This window comes from Aquarana catesbeiana, linkage group LG03 (genome assembly GCF_042186555.1).
Source record: "Aquarana catesbeiana isolate 2022-GZ linkage group LG03, ASM4218655v1, whole genome shotgun sequence".
Classification (NCBI taxonomy): Eukaryota; Metazoa; Chordata; class Amphibia; order Anura; family Ranidae; genus Aquarana; species Aquarana catesbeiana.
This window is the reverse complement of record NC_133326.1, coordinates 86,056,744-86,076,797: the sequence shown is the minus strand read 5'-3', so window position 1 is coordinate 86,076,797 and position 20,054 is coordinate 86,056,744. Positions and strand designations below refer to the sequence as shown.

The 20,054-nt window shown below is 44.0% G+C and overlaps 1 protein-coding gene across 4 annotated transcripts in view; it reads right to left on the bottom strand.

Annotated features, from left to right (window-relative positions):
• TEX9 (testis expressed 9) overlaps positions 1-20,054 on the bottom strand; it is a 126,211-nt gene that overhangs the window by 32,993 nt on the left and 73,164 nt on the right. For all 4 annotated transcript variants that reach the window (XM_073618776.1, XM_073618778.1, XM_073618777.1 and 1 more), the window contains exon 10: positions 4,677-4,811. In XM_073618776.1, the coding sequence (XP_073474877.1) occupies positions 4,677-4,811 (135 nt within the window). The remainder of the gene's footprint in view (positions 1-4,676; positions 4,812-20,054) is intronic.

Genomic DNA, 20,054 nt, shown 5'->3' with positions numbered 1-20,054 from the left:
AATCTACATCCGGAGTCCCGCATGTCTGGAAACAGCCCGAAATCTGTAAGTTTCTCTACTCCCGGAATGAAGACTGCCGATAGACACGAAACATTCCTTTCTGCCCAGGTTAGAATATGGTTGACCTCTCTCTGCGCTGAGAGACTTTCAGTGCCCCCTTGGTGATTGATATAGGCCACAGCCGTGGCATTGTCGGATTGAATCCTGACAGGACAATGCCGTAACCTGAAAGTCCAGACCTTTAGAGCCAGACGTACTGCCCGAATCTCTAGGATATTGATGGACAAGGTTCTTTTCGGTTCTTGACCACTGTCCCTGGACAGTTGTCTTTTCTAGTACTTCTAGTACTTCTCCCCAGCCTGAAAGTTACCACTTTCCAGATGACTGGTCTGAAGGATTTTCCTTTCAGCAGATTCTGGGTTAGTAACCACCAAGTGAGGCTTTGGGACACTCTTGGGGACAGCTGCATTGGCAAGTCTAAAGCTTGCATTGTTTTGTTCCAAGCAGACAGGATACTATTTTGCAACAGTCTTAAATGGAACTGGGCATAGCGAACTGCTTTGAATGAAGCCACCATGGTTCCTAACAACCTCATGCAAAGGCGAATGGAGGGATCGCCATTTGACCTGACCATCCACACCAACTCTCTTATGGAGTTGATCCTTGCCTAAGGCAAGAACACCTTTTCCTGGGCTGTGTCTATGATCAGACCCAAGTACTCCAGCCTTTTTAGCGGTATTCAAGGAAGATTTCTCTAGGTTGAGAATCCAACCCAACTCTTCAGATAGTTGGTTGTAGTGCGTACGCTTTGCTCCAAATGAGCCACCGATTGATCTATTAGTAATAGATTGTGTAGGTACGCTACGACTGTTATGTCCTTAACCTGGCTAGAGGTGGGGCCAGCACTTTTGTGAACACCCGGGGTGCTGTGGCTAGTTCGAAGGGCAGGGCTACAAACTGGAAATGCTGCTGTTCAAACTGCAGAAACTTTTGATGAGCGGGAAATATAGGGACATGCCAGAAGTTCTCCTCCTAGAAGTATAGAAACTACTGACCTGATCGTCTCCATGCGAAAGGAGCGGATCTTCAGGAACTGATTTAGATTTCTTAGATCTAGAATGGGTCTGACATCTCCATTTGGTTTCGGTACCATAAAAAAGTTTGAATAAAACCCCAAACCTTGCTCTTTTGTGGGGATCTGTATGATCACTCCCTGAGATATTAACCGCTCTAGTGCCTGAAAATAGAGATTGTCTTTTCTCTGTATCTTTGGGAATACTTGACCTCAGGAAGCGAGGCGGTGGAAAGTCCCGAAATTCCAGCTTGTACCCCAGCGTTACTGTGGAGATGACCCATCTGTCCTGAATTTCTTCTTTTCAGACTTCTGAAAACTGCAGAAGTCTTCCCCCCACCTTGGTGAGGGGGGTTGCCTCTTCATGATGAGGCTTTAGGATTCTGGCTTGCAGGTTTCCGACCCCAGGATTTCTTTTGAGCCCGGGACTGACTCTGAGATCTTCCTCTAGAGTCTGATGGCGGAGGCCGTTGCCCCTGCCTAGAGGCGGAAGCCCCTGGCGTAGGGGAAAGAGCCCGTTTAAATGAAGGGGGTTTATACTTTCTTTTAACAGGCAAAAGAGTACTTTTCCCACTAGAAATTGTTTGGATATATTTGTCCAAGTTTTCTCCAAATAGTCGCACCCCATGAAAAGGGAGCCCAGTTAGGAGGTCTTTACATGGTGCTTCAGCTGACCAAATGTTTTAACCACAGGATTCAAAGCATGTGCGCAAGCATAAGTGTAAGGCGGGACACCTGGTGAACAGAATCTTTAATAGCATCTATGGCAAAGCATAATGCTTTTGGTAGTTCAGCCAAATCCCGAGTTTGTTGTGCAGGATGCTTTCTAAGGGCCTGTTTAAATTGGTCCCTTAGGGATTGACAGACCCTTATTGCAGCAACTGCAGACTGAGTAATGGCACCTGCCATGGAAAAAGTAGATTTTAACAGGGTTTCCAACTCCTAATCTGTTGGATCCTTAAGCACCTGTGCATTGTCTCCTGGACAAGTTAGGCCTTTATTTGCATTGGAAATCGTAGCGTCAACTGCTGGTATTTTCCATCTTTTGGAGAATTTCTCCTCCAGGGGATAGAGAATTGAAAATCTCTTAGGAGGGAGAAAATGCTTATCCGGGTGATCCCATTCAGCAAAAAAAAGCTGTTCTAGTAATGCATGTGCAGGAAACGCATGCAAAGATTGAGAAGGTTTTAAGGAACCCAAGGAAGAAACCGAACTTTCAGGAGACTCCTTTGGGGGTAGCATGAAAGTAGAACGAACCATCTCCGTAAGAGATTGTATCAGCAATTTCTCAGATTGAGGGGCTTAGAAAGGCTCATCTACCATTGTTTCCTACGCAGAGGAATCATCATTGGTTTGTTTTTCCTCCTGATCGACTGAGGGTAACACCTCATCCTGTGCCCATTGTTTCCCCTGCAAAGGTTCTGAAGTGGGGGAGGGGGATCTAGCACACTTCCTATCCATTTGTATGGAGGATGCGATTAAAGCTGCTAATATTTCTTCCAGGCCCTGCAGGGAGGAGGAAAGGACATCTTCAGTCACGTATACAGGGGCTGAGATGTGAGAAGCAGTTGCACCATCAACTTATTCCAATGGCTCACCCTGGCTTGCCATAACTGGCAATTCAGGCGAGGATGACAGCATGGAAATGCAACTCGGGATCCTAGCGCCTGGGGGTGAAACCTTTACTTTTTTGGTTTTTGTGGTGTCTTTTTTGGTAGGCATAGTCCTAAGTACAAAAACAGAGGAACTATACAAATTGCACCTAATCGCTGAAAATAGTCATGACGCTATAAAATTCAGCCTAGTGCTGGGAAAAAGGTATCCTTCCTGTATCAGGAATGCCCGTTTGCAACACTCACATGTCCCACAGCTCTTGTGTCCTTGTGTTGCAGGCTGCTTGTTTTTCTCCTCGTCAGCCGAGGAGAGACTGTCACAGCTGTGTTGTATTTGTTTTTAGCCTGCTGTGTGTCCTCGTGGATGTTCACGGCATTGCACTTAGGCCCCGCCCCCTCTGAGAAAAAATTCTGCCCCTTTTTACATTTAAAATGTTCCCTCGCTTTTGCGTGGCGTTTTCGGGTCCACCGACCCAACACCGGGGGGGGGGGGGGGGGGGAGCAGGGACCCATCCAGCAGCAGGCACAAACAGTGAAATCAGCCACAGTAAAACAATTAGCGGTATTAGCGAGAGCTCCGCAACCCCCCCCCCCCCCGCGGCGGGGGGGGGGTAATATAAGGGGGGTACAGCACTGCTGTCACCCTAACCCTCTAGTCCCATCAGGGGGGAGAATGAAAACATTTTTTGCAGACTTCCTTTACCTTGAAAAAATCCCCCTCCACACGCTGCTGCAACCAGACACGGACTGAGCTTTACAGTCAAGACAACAGATTAAGGTATGTGCATAGACTCCCTTCTAGTAGAGATTTAAGGCATGACAACATTTTTTTCCTAATGGAAGAAATACATAGGTGCTTTTAATATCCAAGTTTCTTCCCTTACCTTATCCCCGCCGCAGGATTTGCTGAATTAACAGACAATCCAGCCTTCACCCATCACAGCGGGCTGTGTTTAGCAAACCTTCAAGGATCGGGTCCCTAAAACGGGGTTCCAACTCCCTTGGACCTGTAAAACCCCCCATAAGGAAGCTTTAGGTAATGTAGCAAGACCTAAGCCCTTGGTTCCTGGGGTCCACCCCTACAAAGAGAGGCATTACAGGAAAAACCTTGTGCTTCGGATACAAGGCCCCAGGTACCATCCTTTTAGGCCTTAGTAGCACTTTGGATGGATCTGGTCTTTAAGGAGGTTATTTAAATCCAGCATGGATCCCTCCTGGAGCTCCTCAGAGCACATCTTCACTCGTGACCAACACCTTAGACACTGGCGAAAAAACTGATGTGCTCCTGGAAGGAGGAGGGGTTATATAGGGAGTGAACTTCCTTGATTGGGTATAACCAGTGTCAACACCTGAAGGTAGCCTATAACCCATTAAGTAATTACTTAAGGCTCTGTGTCCCATAATGTACGATAAAGAAAGTGCCCCATTAGTGGTGTCAGTGGGAGGAATAGTGCCCCATTGTTGGTATCAGGGGAAGGAATAGTGCCCCTTTCACTGGTGTCAGTGGAAAGAATATTACTCTGCTGTTGGCATCAGTGGGAGGAATAGTTCCCCATCATTGGTGTTAGTGGGAAAAATAGTGCCCTATTGTTTGGGTCAGTGTTAGGGATTATGTCCTATTGTTGGTATCGATGACAGGAATTATGCCCCGTTGTTGGTGTCAGTCAGAGGAATAGTGCTCCAAGGGCTGGATTAAGACGTGCAAAATGACACATCCGGCCCCTGGGCCGCAGTTTGGAGACCTCTGGGCTATAGCAATTAAAACAGTAAGGGCTATGTTAAAAAAAAAATTAAGGAAAATGTGAGTAAAACTACCTATGCTAGTTGTTGAGCTACATGGAAAATAAATGGCACCCGTTAGATAATAGTACAGGAATAAAGAGGCAACAAATGTGTCAGCAGTAACACTATGACACTTTGTGACATGATCCACCAATGATATGGAAGTTCCGCTTTAAAAGACCAACAAAGTAAGAAGAGGAAATGAGTACCTTATTACCCTGCTTCAGCTTATTGAGTTCCATCTTATATTTATCAACTTCTTCAAGGGCTCTGTTTAAGCGAACTTCGATGGCACTCTGGTTACTGGCAGACTGCTTCTGTGCTCTCTTAAAGTTTTCCAGTTCCTATATTAAAAAAGCAAAATGTTCATAGTAGAAGTAAAAAAAAAAAATATTTTGATTTGTATGGCAGTAACAGATCATCAATATCACTAATGACTGATAATAATAATAATAATAATAATAATAATAATAATAATAATATGTGACTGATAATATACCAGTTACAGAACATGCATATATATTACACACTGTGATGACTTGCCTTCATCAAGATTGTTTTTTCCTATACTGTAGCAGCTATAGGCTACATCAGAATTTTTTTTATAACGTTACTTTCCATACGCTGCTTAAAAAAAAACAAATTGTCTGTGTTGACATATTTTATAGAGCTTATGGATATTCTAAAGCAAGAGCACAGCAGAAGGGATTTAATTTGGACACCATCTTTGTTTGGGACTCCAGGTAGCCCATCTGAACACAACAGATAGGAAGCAGAATGACTCATTTGGTTGCTCATAAAACTTGAGCTAGAACAACAGATTTCTGTAAACAGATTAAAAAAAAAAAAGATCAGCTAAGACTAAATAGACAAGAACCCACTGCCTTAAGCTGATCATTGTCAGAAAACATGGTACACGTTTCTCCTCCTGCTGCCCTATAGTTTTAAGGCTTGTTCACACTAGTGAACTGTGTGGTGGGCTGCATTTTTCCAGACCATACGTCACACCAGCTGTCACGGTCTGAAGTCAGGTTTGGAGGCCAGTAGCTATAGCAGTACAGAAGCACCCAACAACCAGCTCTGTAAGCACAGAAGCAGGTCATGGTGGATGACATGGGTTCACCTGAGGTGTGGAGTATAAGTACTAAGCAGTGTTCCCCAGAGCTCCCGATGGTGAAGATGGGTTTTGCTGCGTGTTAGTACCAGGTTGCGGTCCTCAGGAGCACCCCACCAGGAGGTGAGCAAGCCGGGGTCCAGTAGCAGATATAGCAGGTAGGGATAAGCAAAAGCATAATCAATAAACAAGTCGAAGGTCGGTAACGAGTGGATGCAAGTTGGGATCAAGAAGATGCGTAGTCGAGGAACAAGCCAAAGGTTGGAAACGAGTAATAGTGAAGATATGGATTGCAGCAGGAGCAAAAAGACAGAAAAAGCACAACAATCTGGCAAACAGGAAGTGCAGAGACATAGCTTAAATCAGGAAGTTCATGGAAGGAGCAAAGAGTTCAAGGTTCAAGAAAAACAGAGTTGTAAGATCATTGAAGGAATTGTCCGGGGAGCTGTCTGGCATCCCAAGTGACTAAGCAAGGAGAGACATCACAAGACACAGTAGAGTTTTCAGTTTTAGACCCAGGTCCTAGCACCAGCAACAGGGTACATGAAACACAACAATTTTCCATGTGCCCTAGCAGGTCACTGCATGTAGTGTGAACATATCTTAAGCCCTCATTCACATTGAATGCGGCTTTGAAATTGTGCGACTTCATCTGAAATGGGACGATTTCAAAGCTGCATGTCAGTGCAACTTCAGGTGCGACTTTGGAGACATCTGTGCGGCTTCATGTATGTGATGATCTAGATGTCTATACAAGTCGCACCTGAAATCGCCAAAAGTAGTGCAGGAACTACTTTTTCAAATTGACACAGCACTGCAAAGTCGGCGGCGCATCGATTTGAACTTGACCATTGCAGACAATAGGGTGCAATAGGGTTTATCTTACCTGTCAAATCGCATGACAAGTCGCTCCAATGTGAACGAGGGCTTAGGGACCTTACAAAATATGTTTCATAGCTACTTGTAAAGAAACTGCTGTTTCAGTGGACCTCTGTAACCAATAACAGGGTCTTGATGGAATGGTCTCTGCTGTGCAGTGAGGATTAAGCTACACAGCTATGCCAGACATAGGATCTACTGCCACATGAAGCCTCTAACATTCGTCTCTACATGACAGGTAAGTATCTAACAGTGTGGGTACATAAGGTTCTAAACCCAGGGCAAACTCAATAAGATTTATATGCAGACAACGGGTCTCTTTTAACAGTCAGGTCCTCACTAACCTGCAAGGAACATATTTGTCTAGAACACTTCTGTGGTTTTAAACTGGGCAGGTTAACTTAAAGTGGTTGTAAACCCTCACATACACAGGGATGAAACAAATCATCCTACATAGGTTTTACTTGTTTATCTGCATTCTTCTTTCTTTCTTCATCTTCAAAAGGGCAGAAAAGTGTTAAAATCTTTCTTAATGTCAGGAGCATAGAGGAGGGGGCGGAGAGACTGCAGTAACAGTGTGTGAGAGCTGATTGGTGGAAAGGCACACAGCCCCTCCACACAGCAGAAGAACTGTGTTCTGAATAGACAAGCGGTCAGCCAAGTGACTCACGCTGATAACAGAGGAACAAAGCACCAGAGAGAAATGATACTTTGAGCTTTGGAGAGAGCTAAGTAAACACTACAGACCTATGTGCTTTGCTCAGATTCCATGATTGGTCTCAGTCACACATATACAAATTATATTACCTTTAGAAGAGCTGGCTTTATTCTGCTTTCAAGGCAGTGATATAAGCAATGGAGATAAATACATTCACCTACAAAGCCCTGGAACCAACTTAAAGAGGAACTGCAGTCTGCTCACATAATTTGTAATAAAAACATCTTTGCCATCCTGAAGCTTCCCTCCAACCACTTTGCATATTATTGTATATATACTGTCATTCTATACTTGCCAAATATGCTGCAGAAATCTCCCTCCACTGAGTCTGGCTGCAACCAGTTTAACTGTGGGCAGCTGAAGCTGCTGCCTGTTCACTTCCTGGATTTACACAAACACCCAGAGGCACACCTCCAGCTCACATTGGCCCTCTTATGACTCATCCCCCTTCCCTTCCTGGTAAACTCTCACAAGAGTGAGAGAGAGAGAGCTGTGCATGTGGTCATAAGCCTAGGCTAATGACCAAACAAGAAACAGGAATAGGGCTGTATAAGGTATTTACTGGCAGAATATGTTTTACTATCCAAAGTTAAAACAAGGGCAGAAGATTTAATAGATGGAAAGATGAAAAAATTACCGAAGGTCCGCTTTAAAGCAGACTCCTGAAGTTGTCATGATTTTACAGCTCCCCACCTGGAAGAAGGGAGCGGGATGGCTGTCCAGGCTGCACCCTAGCTACTGTGTACTATATTAATTATCCGCTTGCTACCCGTGCTATAGCCGAATGACAGCTACAGTGTGGGCTTACTTTGCCGGGAGGGCATCTTTTGACGTCCTCCTGTGATCGCGGCGCGCGGGCGGCGCTCTCTGTGATCGCCGAGTCCAAAGGACTTAGCTGATCATGTAGTAAAGGGCCAATCACAGGTGATCACAAGATGTAAACACAAGCCGGTTATCGACTTTTCTTTCCTCATGTCGACAGCTTGAGGAGAGGTGAAGAGAACCGATAACCGGCTTGTAGTAAAGGGACATCGGCATTGATTATCAGTGTCCTAAAGTCCTACCAGTGCTGCCAATCAGTACCCCACCATTGCTGCCAATCAGTGCCTCCTCATCAGTGTCATCTATCAGTGCCCATGAGTGCCGTCTACCAGTGCTCATCAGTGCTGCCTATCAGTTTCCGGCTATCACTGCCACCTATCAGTGCCCACCAGTGCCTCTTCATTAGTTCCACCAATGCCGCCTATTAGTGCCCATCAGTGCCACCTACAGTGCCGTGAAAAAGTATTCATAACCCTTGAAATTTTCCACATTTTGTAATGTTACAACCAAAAATGTAAATGTATTTTATTGAGATTTTATGTGATAGACCAACACAAAGTGGCACACAATTGTGAAGTGGAAGGAAAATGATAAATGGTTTTCATTTTTTTTTACAACTAAATAACTGAAAAGTGTGGCGTGCATTTGTATTCAGCCCCCTTTACTCTGATACCCCTAACTAAAATCTAGTGGAACCAATTGCCTTCAGAAGTCACCTAATTAGTAAATAGAGTCCATCTGCGTGTAATTTAACCTCAGCATAAATACAATTGTTCTGTGAAGCCCTCAGAGGTTTGTTAGTGAACAACACATCAGACAGGTCAGGAATAAAGTTGCGGAGAAGTTTTAGGCAGGGTTAGGTTATAAAAAAAAAATCCCAAGCTTTGAACATCTCATGGAGCACTGTTCAATCCATCATCCGAAAATGGAAAGAGTATGGCACAACTGCAAACCTACCAAGACATGGCCGTCCACCTAATCTGACAGGCCGGGCAAGGAGAGCATTAATCAGAGAAGCAGCCAAGAGGCCCATGGTAACTCTGGAGGAGCTGCAGAGATCCACAGCTCAGGAGGGAGAATCTGTCCACAGGACAACTATTAGTCGTGCACTTCACAAATCTGGCCTTTATGGAAGAGTAGAAAGAAAAAAGCCATTGTTGAAAGAAAGCCAAAGGAAGTCCCATTTGCAGTTTGCGAGAAGCCATGTGGGGGACACAGAAAACATGTGGAAGAAGGTGCTCTGGTCAGATGAAACCAGAATTGAACTATTTTGCCTAAAAGTAAAACGCTATGTGTGGCGGAAAACTTACACTGCACATCACCCTGAACACACCATCCCCACCGTTAACCACTTCAGCCCCGGAAGATTTTGCTGCTCAATGACCAAGCCATTTTTTGCGATACGGCAATACGTCACTTTAACTGACAATTGCGTGGTCGTGCAACGCTGTATCCAAACAAAATTGACGCTGTACCCATTTTTTTTTTAAAAAAAGCTAATTTTTTTTCCTCAGTTTAGGCCGATATGTACTCTTTTACATATTTTTGATAATAAAAATCGCAGTAAGTGTATAGTGATTGGTTTGCGCAAACGTATAGCGTTAACTGTGTTCCCTAGTGTGTGTGCTAACTGTAGGGGGAGGGGACTGACTATAGGAGATGACAGATCGAGGTTCCTAGCTATTAGGAACTCACGATCTGCATCTCCTCTCCTCACAGAACAGGGATTTGTGTGTTTACACACATGCGTCCCTATTCTGCCTCTCGTGCCCGCGATCGCGCTTGGCCAGTGGTCAACGCGACTGCCAGTGACAAGCATTGGCACCACCGCAGTACAGCTGCGCACGCGTGCCTGCTATCCCGCTTAAAGGAGCCAACGTACAGCTACGACAGTTCGCGGGATCGTGATGACCTGCCGCCGTATAATGACGTCGGCAATTGGTTAAACATGGTGGTGGCAGCATCATGTTGTGGGGATGCTTTTCTCAGCAGGGACAGGGAAGCTGGTCAGAGTTGATAGGAAGATGGATGGAGTCAAATACAGGGCAATCTTGGAAGAAAACCTGTTAGAGTCTTGAGACTTGAGACTGGAGCAGAGATTCACCGTCCAGCAGGACAACCCTTAACATACAGCCAGAGCTACAATGGAATGGTTTAGATCAAAGCATATTCATGTGTTAGAATGGCCCAGTTAAAGTCCAAACCTAAATCCAAGACTTGAAAATTGGTGTTCACAGACGCTCTCCATCTAATCTGACAAAGGTTGAGCTATTTTGCAAAGAAGAATGGGCAAAAATCGTCACTCTCTAGAGTCTGGTAGAGACATCCCCAAAAAGACTTGCAGCTGTAATTGCAGCAAAAGGTGGTTTTACAAAGTATTGACTTAAGGGGGCTGAATACAAATGCACGCCACATTTTTCAGATATTTATTTGTAAAAAATAAATTGAAAACCATTTATCATTTTCCTTCCACTTCACAATTATGTGCCACTTTGTGTTGGTCTATCACATAAAATCCCCATAAAATACATTTAAGTTTTTGGTTGTAACAAATGACAAAATGTGGAAAATTTTAAGGGTATGAATACTTTTTCAAGGCACTGTATCAGTGCAGACCATCAGTGCCGCCTATCAGTGCCCATCACTCCACATCAGTGTAGGAGAAAATTTACAAACATTTCCAAAATTTTATAACAAACTATGAAACATTTTTTTTACTTTAAATTCTCTGTCTTTTTTCATTTGTTTAGCAAAAAAAAAAAAAAAATGTGGTGACCACTTACCACCAAAAGAAATCTCTATTTGTTGGGGAAAAAATATAAAAATTTTATTTGGGTACAGTGTTGCATGACCGCGCAGTTGTCACTCAAACTGTGACGGCGCTGAAAGCTGAAAATTGGCCTGGGCAGGAAGGGGGTGAAAGGGCCCTGTAGGCAAGTGGTTAAAAACTGCTCTGTACTTTATATTCTAGTGACAGCAAACTAAAATTACTGAAAAGAAAAAGTAACAAATTAAATAAAGTTTACAATATTTGTATAAGGTCTACACAGGTATTACTGAAATCATTATGTACTTGATTGCAGCACAGAGACTCTATAGCCCCGATAAAGTAATATTATATCATTTTAAGACAATAGCCTCACACCATTTAGGCATCGGGAAATTTATCAGGTGTTAACTTGCGATCATGGTACCTTTCTGGGGTAACTTTTCTATATATTGCAATGCTACAACTCCAATCTATTAAAATAGAAATTAAAAGTTGCAGAGGCAACCTGTTATAGGGCGTACACACGGTCGGACTTTGTTCGTACATTACGACAACAAAATCCTAGGATTTTTTCCGACGGATGTTGGCTCAAACTTGTCTTGCATACACAAGGTCACACAAAGTTGTCGGAAAATCCGATCATTCTGAACGCGGTGACGTAAAACACGTACGTCGGGACTATAAACGGGGCAGTGGCCAATAGCTTTCATCTCTTTATTTATTCTGAGCATGTGTGGCACTTTGTCCGTCGGATTTGTGTACACAGGATCGGAATTTCCGACAACAGATTTTGTTGTCGGAAAATTTTATATCCTGCTCTCCAACTTTGTGTGTCGGAAAATCCGATGGAAAATGTCCGATGGAGCCCACACACGTTCGGAATTTCCGATAACACGCTCCGATCGGACATTTTCCATTGGAAAATCCGACCGTGTGTACGGGGCATTAGTCTTTGTGCGCAGTGTCTTCATCTGTCTGTTAAGGTATACAACTGAAATGTATACTTTATTAGGATTTTAGGCAAACTTTAAATTATGCTTCTTTAACTAATATATACAGTAAAGTTGCTTATTATTTAAATAATGTTATAGGTGAGCCCCCCCCCCCCATACATTTTCTTGTCCTTATCAAAATTCTTACCAATGCTTTACCCATATCTTACATATTAAAAATAAAAAAAAAAAATGGGTAAGGCTAGGACACATCACTGCATCTCTAACTTGTTTTGAAATGTAAGTTTTCAATAACGAATTCCAACATCCAGCATGGTTTAGAAAACTTCCAGTAGAAACAACACAGCCGTTGGCTAGCAAACCCTGTGATAAAAATGTATTAATCAAACAAAGTAATCAAACAATGTTTGCTTTCAAAAATACCAAAAATATATTTTAATAGCTTCTTTTTAGCAAATTACTTACTTCAATAAAGTTGCATATTAAAATCCAAATGTGTGTTTTTTTATGTGAAAAATATGCACGTCAACCTCCCCACCAAAACTCCCATTACGAATTTGTATTCTCATCATGTGCTTCTTAAGTACTGCAAGAACATCATGGGTATCATTACATCATCCCTTATTAGCAAGTCCTACTGACTCTCTTCCAAGGTCCTACTTCAGCTAATATTTCAAAAGCAAGAAAATAGAAAATGACCTCATATTCTTCCTCACTCCCATTCCTGAGGGAATAAGTTGCTTTTAACCTTCATCTGTATTGTAATATTTAGCTGCTATGACAGCACAAGGAGCTAGCAGTGCTGCGCATGAAGTATGGAATTATACCCAATTAACCCTTCTTTACGAGATTAAGATACAAAGTGAATAGATAATTAAGAAATCTTCATTAGTAATAAAAGAAAACCGGGGTATAAGAGATGATGTGCCTTACATGCCCATGATATGTCCACACACTGGCTGCCACTGAGTGATAAGCACAACATAAAAACAAAGTGATGTATAATCAACATACAGTGGGGAAAAAATTATTATTTGATCCCCTGCAGATTTTGTAAGTTTGCCCACTTACAAAGAAATGAACGGTCTAAAATTTATATCATAGGTGTATTTTAAATGATAGAGACAGAATATTAACCAAAAATCCAGAAAAAACACATAAAACAAATGCTACAATATAAGTTGCAGTTCAGTGGGTGAAATAGGTCATTGATCCCCAAGCAAAACATGGACTTAGTACTTGGTGGAGAAACCCTTGTTGGCAAGCACAGAGGTAAGACGTTTCTTGTAGTTGATGACCAGGTTCACACACATCTCAGGAGGGATTTTGGTCCACTCTTCTTTACAGATCTTCTCTAAATCCTTAAGGTTTCTTGGTTGTCTTTTGGCAACTTGAAGTTTCATCTCCCTCCATAAATTTTCTATAGGATTAAGGTCTGGAGACTGACTAGGCCACTCCATGACCTTAATGTATTTCTTCAGCCACTCCTTTGTTGCCTTGACGGTATGTTTTGGGTCATTGTCATGCTGGAAGACACATACACGACCCATTTTCAGTGTTCTGGCTAAGGAAAGAAGGTTCTAATCCAAGATTTTACAATGCATGGCCCTGTCCGTTGGCCCCTCAATGCAGCAAAGTCGGACTGTACCTTTAGCAGAGAAGCAGTCCCAAGACATCATGTTTCCACCTCCGTGCTTGACTGTAGGGGTGGTGTTCTTAGGGTCATAGTCAGCATTTTCCTTCCTCCAAAGATGGCGAGTCGAGTTAATGCCAAAGAGCACAACTTTGGTCTCATCTGACCACAGCACTTTCTCCCAATCCTTTCTGAATCATTTAGATGTTCATTGGCATGATTGTACAATGTGCCTTCTTGAGGATGGGGACTCGCCATGTTTGGAGGAAGAAAAATGCTGACAATGACCCTAAGAACACCATCCCCACAGTCAAGCATGGAGGTGGAAACATTATGCTTTGGGGCTATTTCTCTGCTAAAAGGTACAGACCGACTTTTCCGCATTGAGGGGGCCAATGGACAGGGCCATGTATTGTAAAATCTTGGAACCGTCTTCCCTCAGCTAGAACATGATGGGTCATTTATGGGTCTTTCAGCACGACAATGGCCCAAAACATACTGCCAAGGCAACAAAGGAGTGGCTCAGGAAGAAGCACATTAAGGTCATGGAGTGGCCTAGCCAGTCTCCAGACCTTAATCCTATAGAAAACTTATGGAGGAAGCTGAAACTTATGCCGCGTACACACGGTCGGACTTTTCGTCTACAAAAGTCCGACAGCCTGTCCGACAGACTTCCGGCGGACTTTCGGCGGATTTGTAGCAGACTTTCTAACGAACGGACTTGCCTACACACGACCACACAAAAGTCCGACGGATTCGTACGTGATGACGTACACCGGACTAAAATAAGGAAGTTCATAGCCAGTAGCCAATAGCTGCCCTAGCATGGGTTTTTGTCCGTCGGACTAGCACACAGACGAGCGGATTTCGGGGTCCGTCGTAGTTACGACGTAAAGATTTGAAGCATGTTTCAAATCTAAAGTCCGTCGGATTTGAGGCTGAAAAAGTCTGCTGAAAGTCCGGAGAAGCCCACACACGATCGGATTACCAGCCAGCTTTAGTCCGTCGGCGTCCGTTGGACTTTTGTAGACGAAAAGTCCGACCGTGTGTACGCGGCATTAGAGTTGCCAAGCGACAGCCTAGAAACCTTAAGGATTCGGGGATTTACTCACTGAACTGCAACTCAATTTATAACTTTTGTATCATGTTTTTTCTGGATTTTTGGTTGATATTCTGTCTCTATCATGTAGAATACACCTATGATAAAAATGATAGACCCTTAATTTTTCTGTAATTGGGAAAACTTACAAAATCTGCAGGGGATCAAATAGGATTTTTATAACAGCTTACCTGTAAAATCCTTTTCTTGGAGTATATCATGGGACACAGAGCCATAATTATTAACTTAATGGTATATAGGCACCTTCAGGTGATGGACACTGGTATACCCAATACAGGATGTTCACTTCCTATATAACCCCTCCTCCTTCCAGGAGTACCTCAGTTTTTGTAGCAAAGCAATATATCTAAACCCCAAAAAGAGAGGAGGGACCTCTGTGTCCTATGATGTACTCCAAGAAAAGGATTTTACAGGTAAGCTGTTCTAAAAATCCTATTTTCTTTATTGTACATCATGGGACACAGAGCCATAGTTATTAACTTAATGGGACGTCCCATAGCAATGCTATTTGAGGGGAGGGAGAGACAACCCATAGGGTACCCACAGACTTGAGGACCTATACTGCTGCCTGCAGCACACTGCACCCAAAGGCGATATCCTCATACCTCCTTACATCCATCTGATAAAATTTGGTGAATGTATGTATTGAAGACCAAGTTGTGGTCTTATGCCCTGTACACACGGTCGGATATTGATCGGACATTCCGACAACAAAATCCATGGATTTTTTCCGACGGATGTTGGCTCAAACTTGTCTTGCATACACACGGTCACACAAAGTTGTCAGAAAATCCGATCGTTCTAAACGCGGTGACGTAAAACTCGTACGTCGGGACTATAAATGGGGCAGTAGCCAATAGCTTTCGTCTCTTAATTTATTCTGAGCATGCGTGGCAGTTTGTGCGTCGGATTTGTATACACACGATTGGAATTTCCGACAACGGATTTTGTTGTCGGAAAATTTTATAGCAAGCTCTCAAACTTTGTGTGTCAGAAATTCCGATTGCAAAATGTGTGATGGAGCCCACACACGGTTGGTATTTCCGACAACAAGGTCCTATCACACATTTTCTGTCGGAAAATCCAACCGTGTTTACAGGGCATTACAGATCTGAGCCATGGAGGCCTGGTGACGCACTGCCCAAGAAGCACTAACTGACCTGGTAGAGTGCACTTTGACTTGAAAAGGTGGAATCTTACCCCTTAAATCATAAGTCTGAATTATAACTTGCCAAATCCACTTAGCGACAGTGGATTTCAACGCTCCCTGTCCTTTCTTAGGACCCTCTGGCAGTACAAATAAGACATCAGTCTTCCGAATCTGAGCAGTTGTCTTTAAATAGACTTTCACTGCTCTTACCACATCAAGACAATGTAGTGACTTTTCTTCCCTGGAACATGGTTTTGGAAAAAACGAAGGCAGTACAATATCTTGGTTCAGGTGAAAACCCGAGACCACTTTTGGCAAAAAATCTGGACGAGGGTGCAACACCACTCTGTCCTTATGAATAATCAATTATGGTTCTTTACAAGAAAGAGCAGCCAATTCGGAAACCGTCCTTGCTGAGGATATAGCAACCAAGAACACCAGCTTCCTTGTCAGAAGGACTAAGAGAATATGCTGTATCGGTTCAAATGGCTGTTTTTGTAACACTGACAAAACTAAGTTCAAGTCCCAAGAGTTCAAAGCGATTTAACTGGCAGATTAATCCGCATCACCCCTTGCATAAAACCCTGGACTAAAGAATGTGACGCAAGCGGTCTTTGAAATAAGACCGATAAAGCTGACACTTGGCCCTTAATAGTACTCAATGCCAACTTCATCTCATTAATTGTAGAAAGGCAAGAATTCTGCCTATGATATATATCCGAGGGTGCCAACCCTTGGATTCCCACCAGGAAACATAAGCCCCCCAGACTCTATAATAATTAGTTCTGGAAGCTGCCTTCCTTGCATTAATCAAAGTAGAGATAACTGACCCGGAAAGCCCACGTTTCTTCAGAATGTGGGTTTCAATAGCCAAGCAGTTAAATTTAGCGTTTGTAAGGTAGGATGGAATATTGGCCCCTGTGAAAGCAGGTCTGGCCTTAGTGAAAGGGACCATGGATCCTCCACTGCCATCTTTACGATTTCTGCATACCATGACCTTCTGGGCCATGCTGGTGCTACCAGAATTACTGGCTTTCTTTCCAGCTTGATCCTGCAAAGAAGTCGAGGAAGCAACTGAATAGGGGGAAATGCATAGATCAGTGGAAACTGATCCCACGGGGTCACCAACGCATCTGTTCAGCATTCGAAAGGATCCCTTGTCCTGGACACAAAGTTGACTAACTTCACGTTGAATCTTGATGCTAGAAGATCTTTGTCCGGAGTCCCCCATCTTTGACAAACAGCCCGAAAAACGTTGGGGTGAAGAGACCATTCCCCTGGGAATAACTACTTGTGACTTAACTAGTCCGCTTGCCAATTCTCTATTTCCGGATTGAAGACTGCCGATAGGCACGGAACATTCCTTTCTGCCCCAGTTAGAATATGGTTCACCTCTGTCTGCGCACCTCTTGGTGCCCCCTTGGTGATTGATATAGGCCACAGCTGTGGCACTGTCGGATTGGATCCTGACAGGACAATCCCGTAACCTGAAAGTCCAGGCCTTCAGAGCCAGACGCACTGCCCGAATGTCTAGGATGTTGATGGGCAAGGCTCTTTTAGTTCTTGACCACTGTCCTTGGACAGTTGTCTTCTCTAATACTGCTCCCCAGCCTAAAAGGCTGGCATCTGTCGTTACCACTTTCCAGATAACTGGTCTGAAGCATTTTCCCTTCAGCAGATTCTGGGTTAGTAACCAACTGAGGCTTTGTGAAACCCTTGGCGACAGTCCCATTGGCAAGTCTAAAGCTTGGATCGTTTTGTTCCAAGCGGACAGGATACTCTTTTGCAACATTCTTGAATGGAACTGGGCATAGGGGACCGCTTCGAATGAAGCCACCATCTTTTCTAACAACCTCATGCAAAGGCGAATGGAGGGATCTCCTTTCGACCTGACCATCTGTACCAGCTCTCTTATGGAGTTGATTTTTTCCTGAGGCAAGAACACCTTTTTCTGGGCTGTGTCTATGATCAGACCCAAGTACTCCAGGCTTTTTAGTGGTTTTAAGGAAGATTTCCCTAGGTTGAGAATCCAACCCAGATTTTTCAGGTAGCTGGTTGTAATGCGTAACGCTTTGCTCCAACTGAGCCACCAACTGGTCTATAAGCAACAGATCATCTAAGTACGCCAAAACTGTTATGCCCTGTGCCCTTAACCTGGCTAGAGGTAGGACCAGCACTTTTGTGAACACCCGGGGTGCTGTAGCTAGCCCGAAGGACAAGGCTACAAACTGAAAATGCTGCTGTTCTACTTCGAACCGCAGAAACTTTTGGTGAGCGGGATATATAGGTACATGCCAGATATGCATCCCTGATGTCGATAGACGCCAGAAGTTCTCCCCCTTGTAGGATAGAAACTACTGACCTGATCGACTCCATGCGAAAGGAGTGGATCTTCAGGAACTGATTTAGATTCTTTAGAACTAGAATGGGTCTGACATCTCCATTTGGTTTTGGTACCATAAAGAGGTTTGAATAAAACCCCAAACCTTGCTCTTCTGTGGGGATCTGTATGATCACCCCTTAAGCCAGTAATCGGTCTAATGCCTGAAACAGAGATTGCCTTTTCTCTGGATCTTTGGGAACGTTTGATCTCAGAAAACGTGACGGTGGAAACTCCCGAAATTCTGGTTTGTATCCTAGAGACACCGTGGAGATGACCCATCTGTCCTGAATTTCCTCTTGCCAGACTTCTGAGTATTGCAGAAGTCTTCCCCCCACTCTGGTGAGGGGGGGCGCCTCTTCATAATGAGGCTTTAGTATTCGGCTTTGCAGATTTCCGGCCCCAGGTCTTCTTCTGTGCCTGGGCCTGACCCTGAGGATTTCCTCTAGAGTCTGACGGTGGAGGCCGTCGCCACTGCTTAGAGGCGGATACCCCTGGCGCAGGGGAAAGAGTCAGTTTAAATGAAGGACATTCATACTTTCTTTTGATCGGCAAAAGAGTATTCTTCCCACTAGAAATCATTTGGATGTATTTGTCCAAATCCTCCCCAAATAGTTGATCCCCATGCAAACTAGTCAGAAGCCTTTTGCAAGGTGCTTCGGCTGACCAATTTTTTACCCACAGTGTCCTACGCATGTGTACTAGCACAAGCGCAAGGCGGGACGCCTGGTGAATAGAGTCTTTTATGGCGTCTATGGCAAAACATAGTGCCCTTGGTAGTTCTGCCAAAACGAGGGCCTGTTGTGCAGGGACCTCTTTAAGGGCCTGTCTAAACTGGTTCTTTAGGGACTGACAGATGCCTATTGCCGCAACTGCAGGCTGAGTAACTGCACCTGCCAAAGAAAAAGAGGATTTTAACAGAAATTCCAATCTTTTATCTGTTGGACCTTTAACCACTTGCTTACCGGGCACTTAAACCCCCCTCCTATCCAGACCAATTTTCAGCTTTCAGCGCTGACGCACTTTGAATGACAATTGCGCGGTCATGCAACACTGTACCCAAATTACATTTTTATCATTTTTTCCCCACAAATAGAGCTTTCTTTTGGTGGCATTTGATCACCTCTGCGGTTTTTATTTTTTGTTAAAAAAATTTAAAAAGACCGAATTTTTAAAAAAAAAAAATTATTTTTTTTATATTTTGTTATAAAATTTTTTAAAAGGGTAATTTTTCTCCTTCATTGATGTACGCTGATGAGGCGGCACCAATGGGCACTGATAGGTGGCAGTGATGGGCACCGATGGGTGGCAGTGATGGGCACTGATTGGTGGCAATAATGGGCACTGATCTTGTACACTGCTAGGCACCACTGGTGGGCATTGTTAGGTGGCAATGGTGGGCATTGTTAGGGCAATGGTGGGCATTGATAGGTGGCACTTGTAGGCATTGATAGGTGGCACTTATGGGCATTGATACATGGCACTGGTGGGCACTGTGATGTGGCAATGTCAGGTTGCACTGTCAGTGGGTACTGTTGGCACAATTGAGGCACATATGAGGCATTATTGCCTCCTCGTCTTCGGGACCGATGTCCCTTGCTGCTGAGCCGGTGATCGGCTTTTTTTTCTCCTCGCACTGTCAGCGCGAGGAGAAAAAAAAAAACGATCACAGAGCTTTTGTTTTGATCATGTGATCAACTGTCATTGGCTTACAGCTGATCACATGGTAAGGGGCCGGTACCGGCCCCTTACACAGATCGGTGATCACCCGAGTCTCAGTGACTCGGTAATCACAGCGCGCTCCACGCGCGCCCTGCAGGGCGCGCGCAGGGCACGTGCACAGGGGAGGCCGTCATATGACAGCCTCCCGGGAATTCAGGTCCGCGCTGTAGCCGTCATTCGGCTATAGCGCGGATGCCAAGCGGTTAAGCATTTGTGCATTGTCTACTGGGCAAGTTAGACTATTATTCATACTGGAAATCGCAGCGTCAACTGCCGGTACCTTCCATCTTTTGGTGAATTTCTCCATCATGGGATAGAGTGCTGTG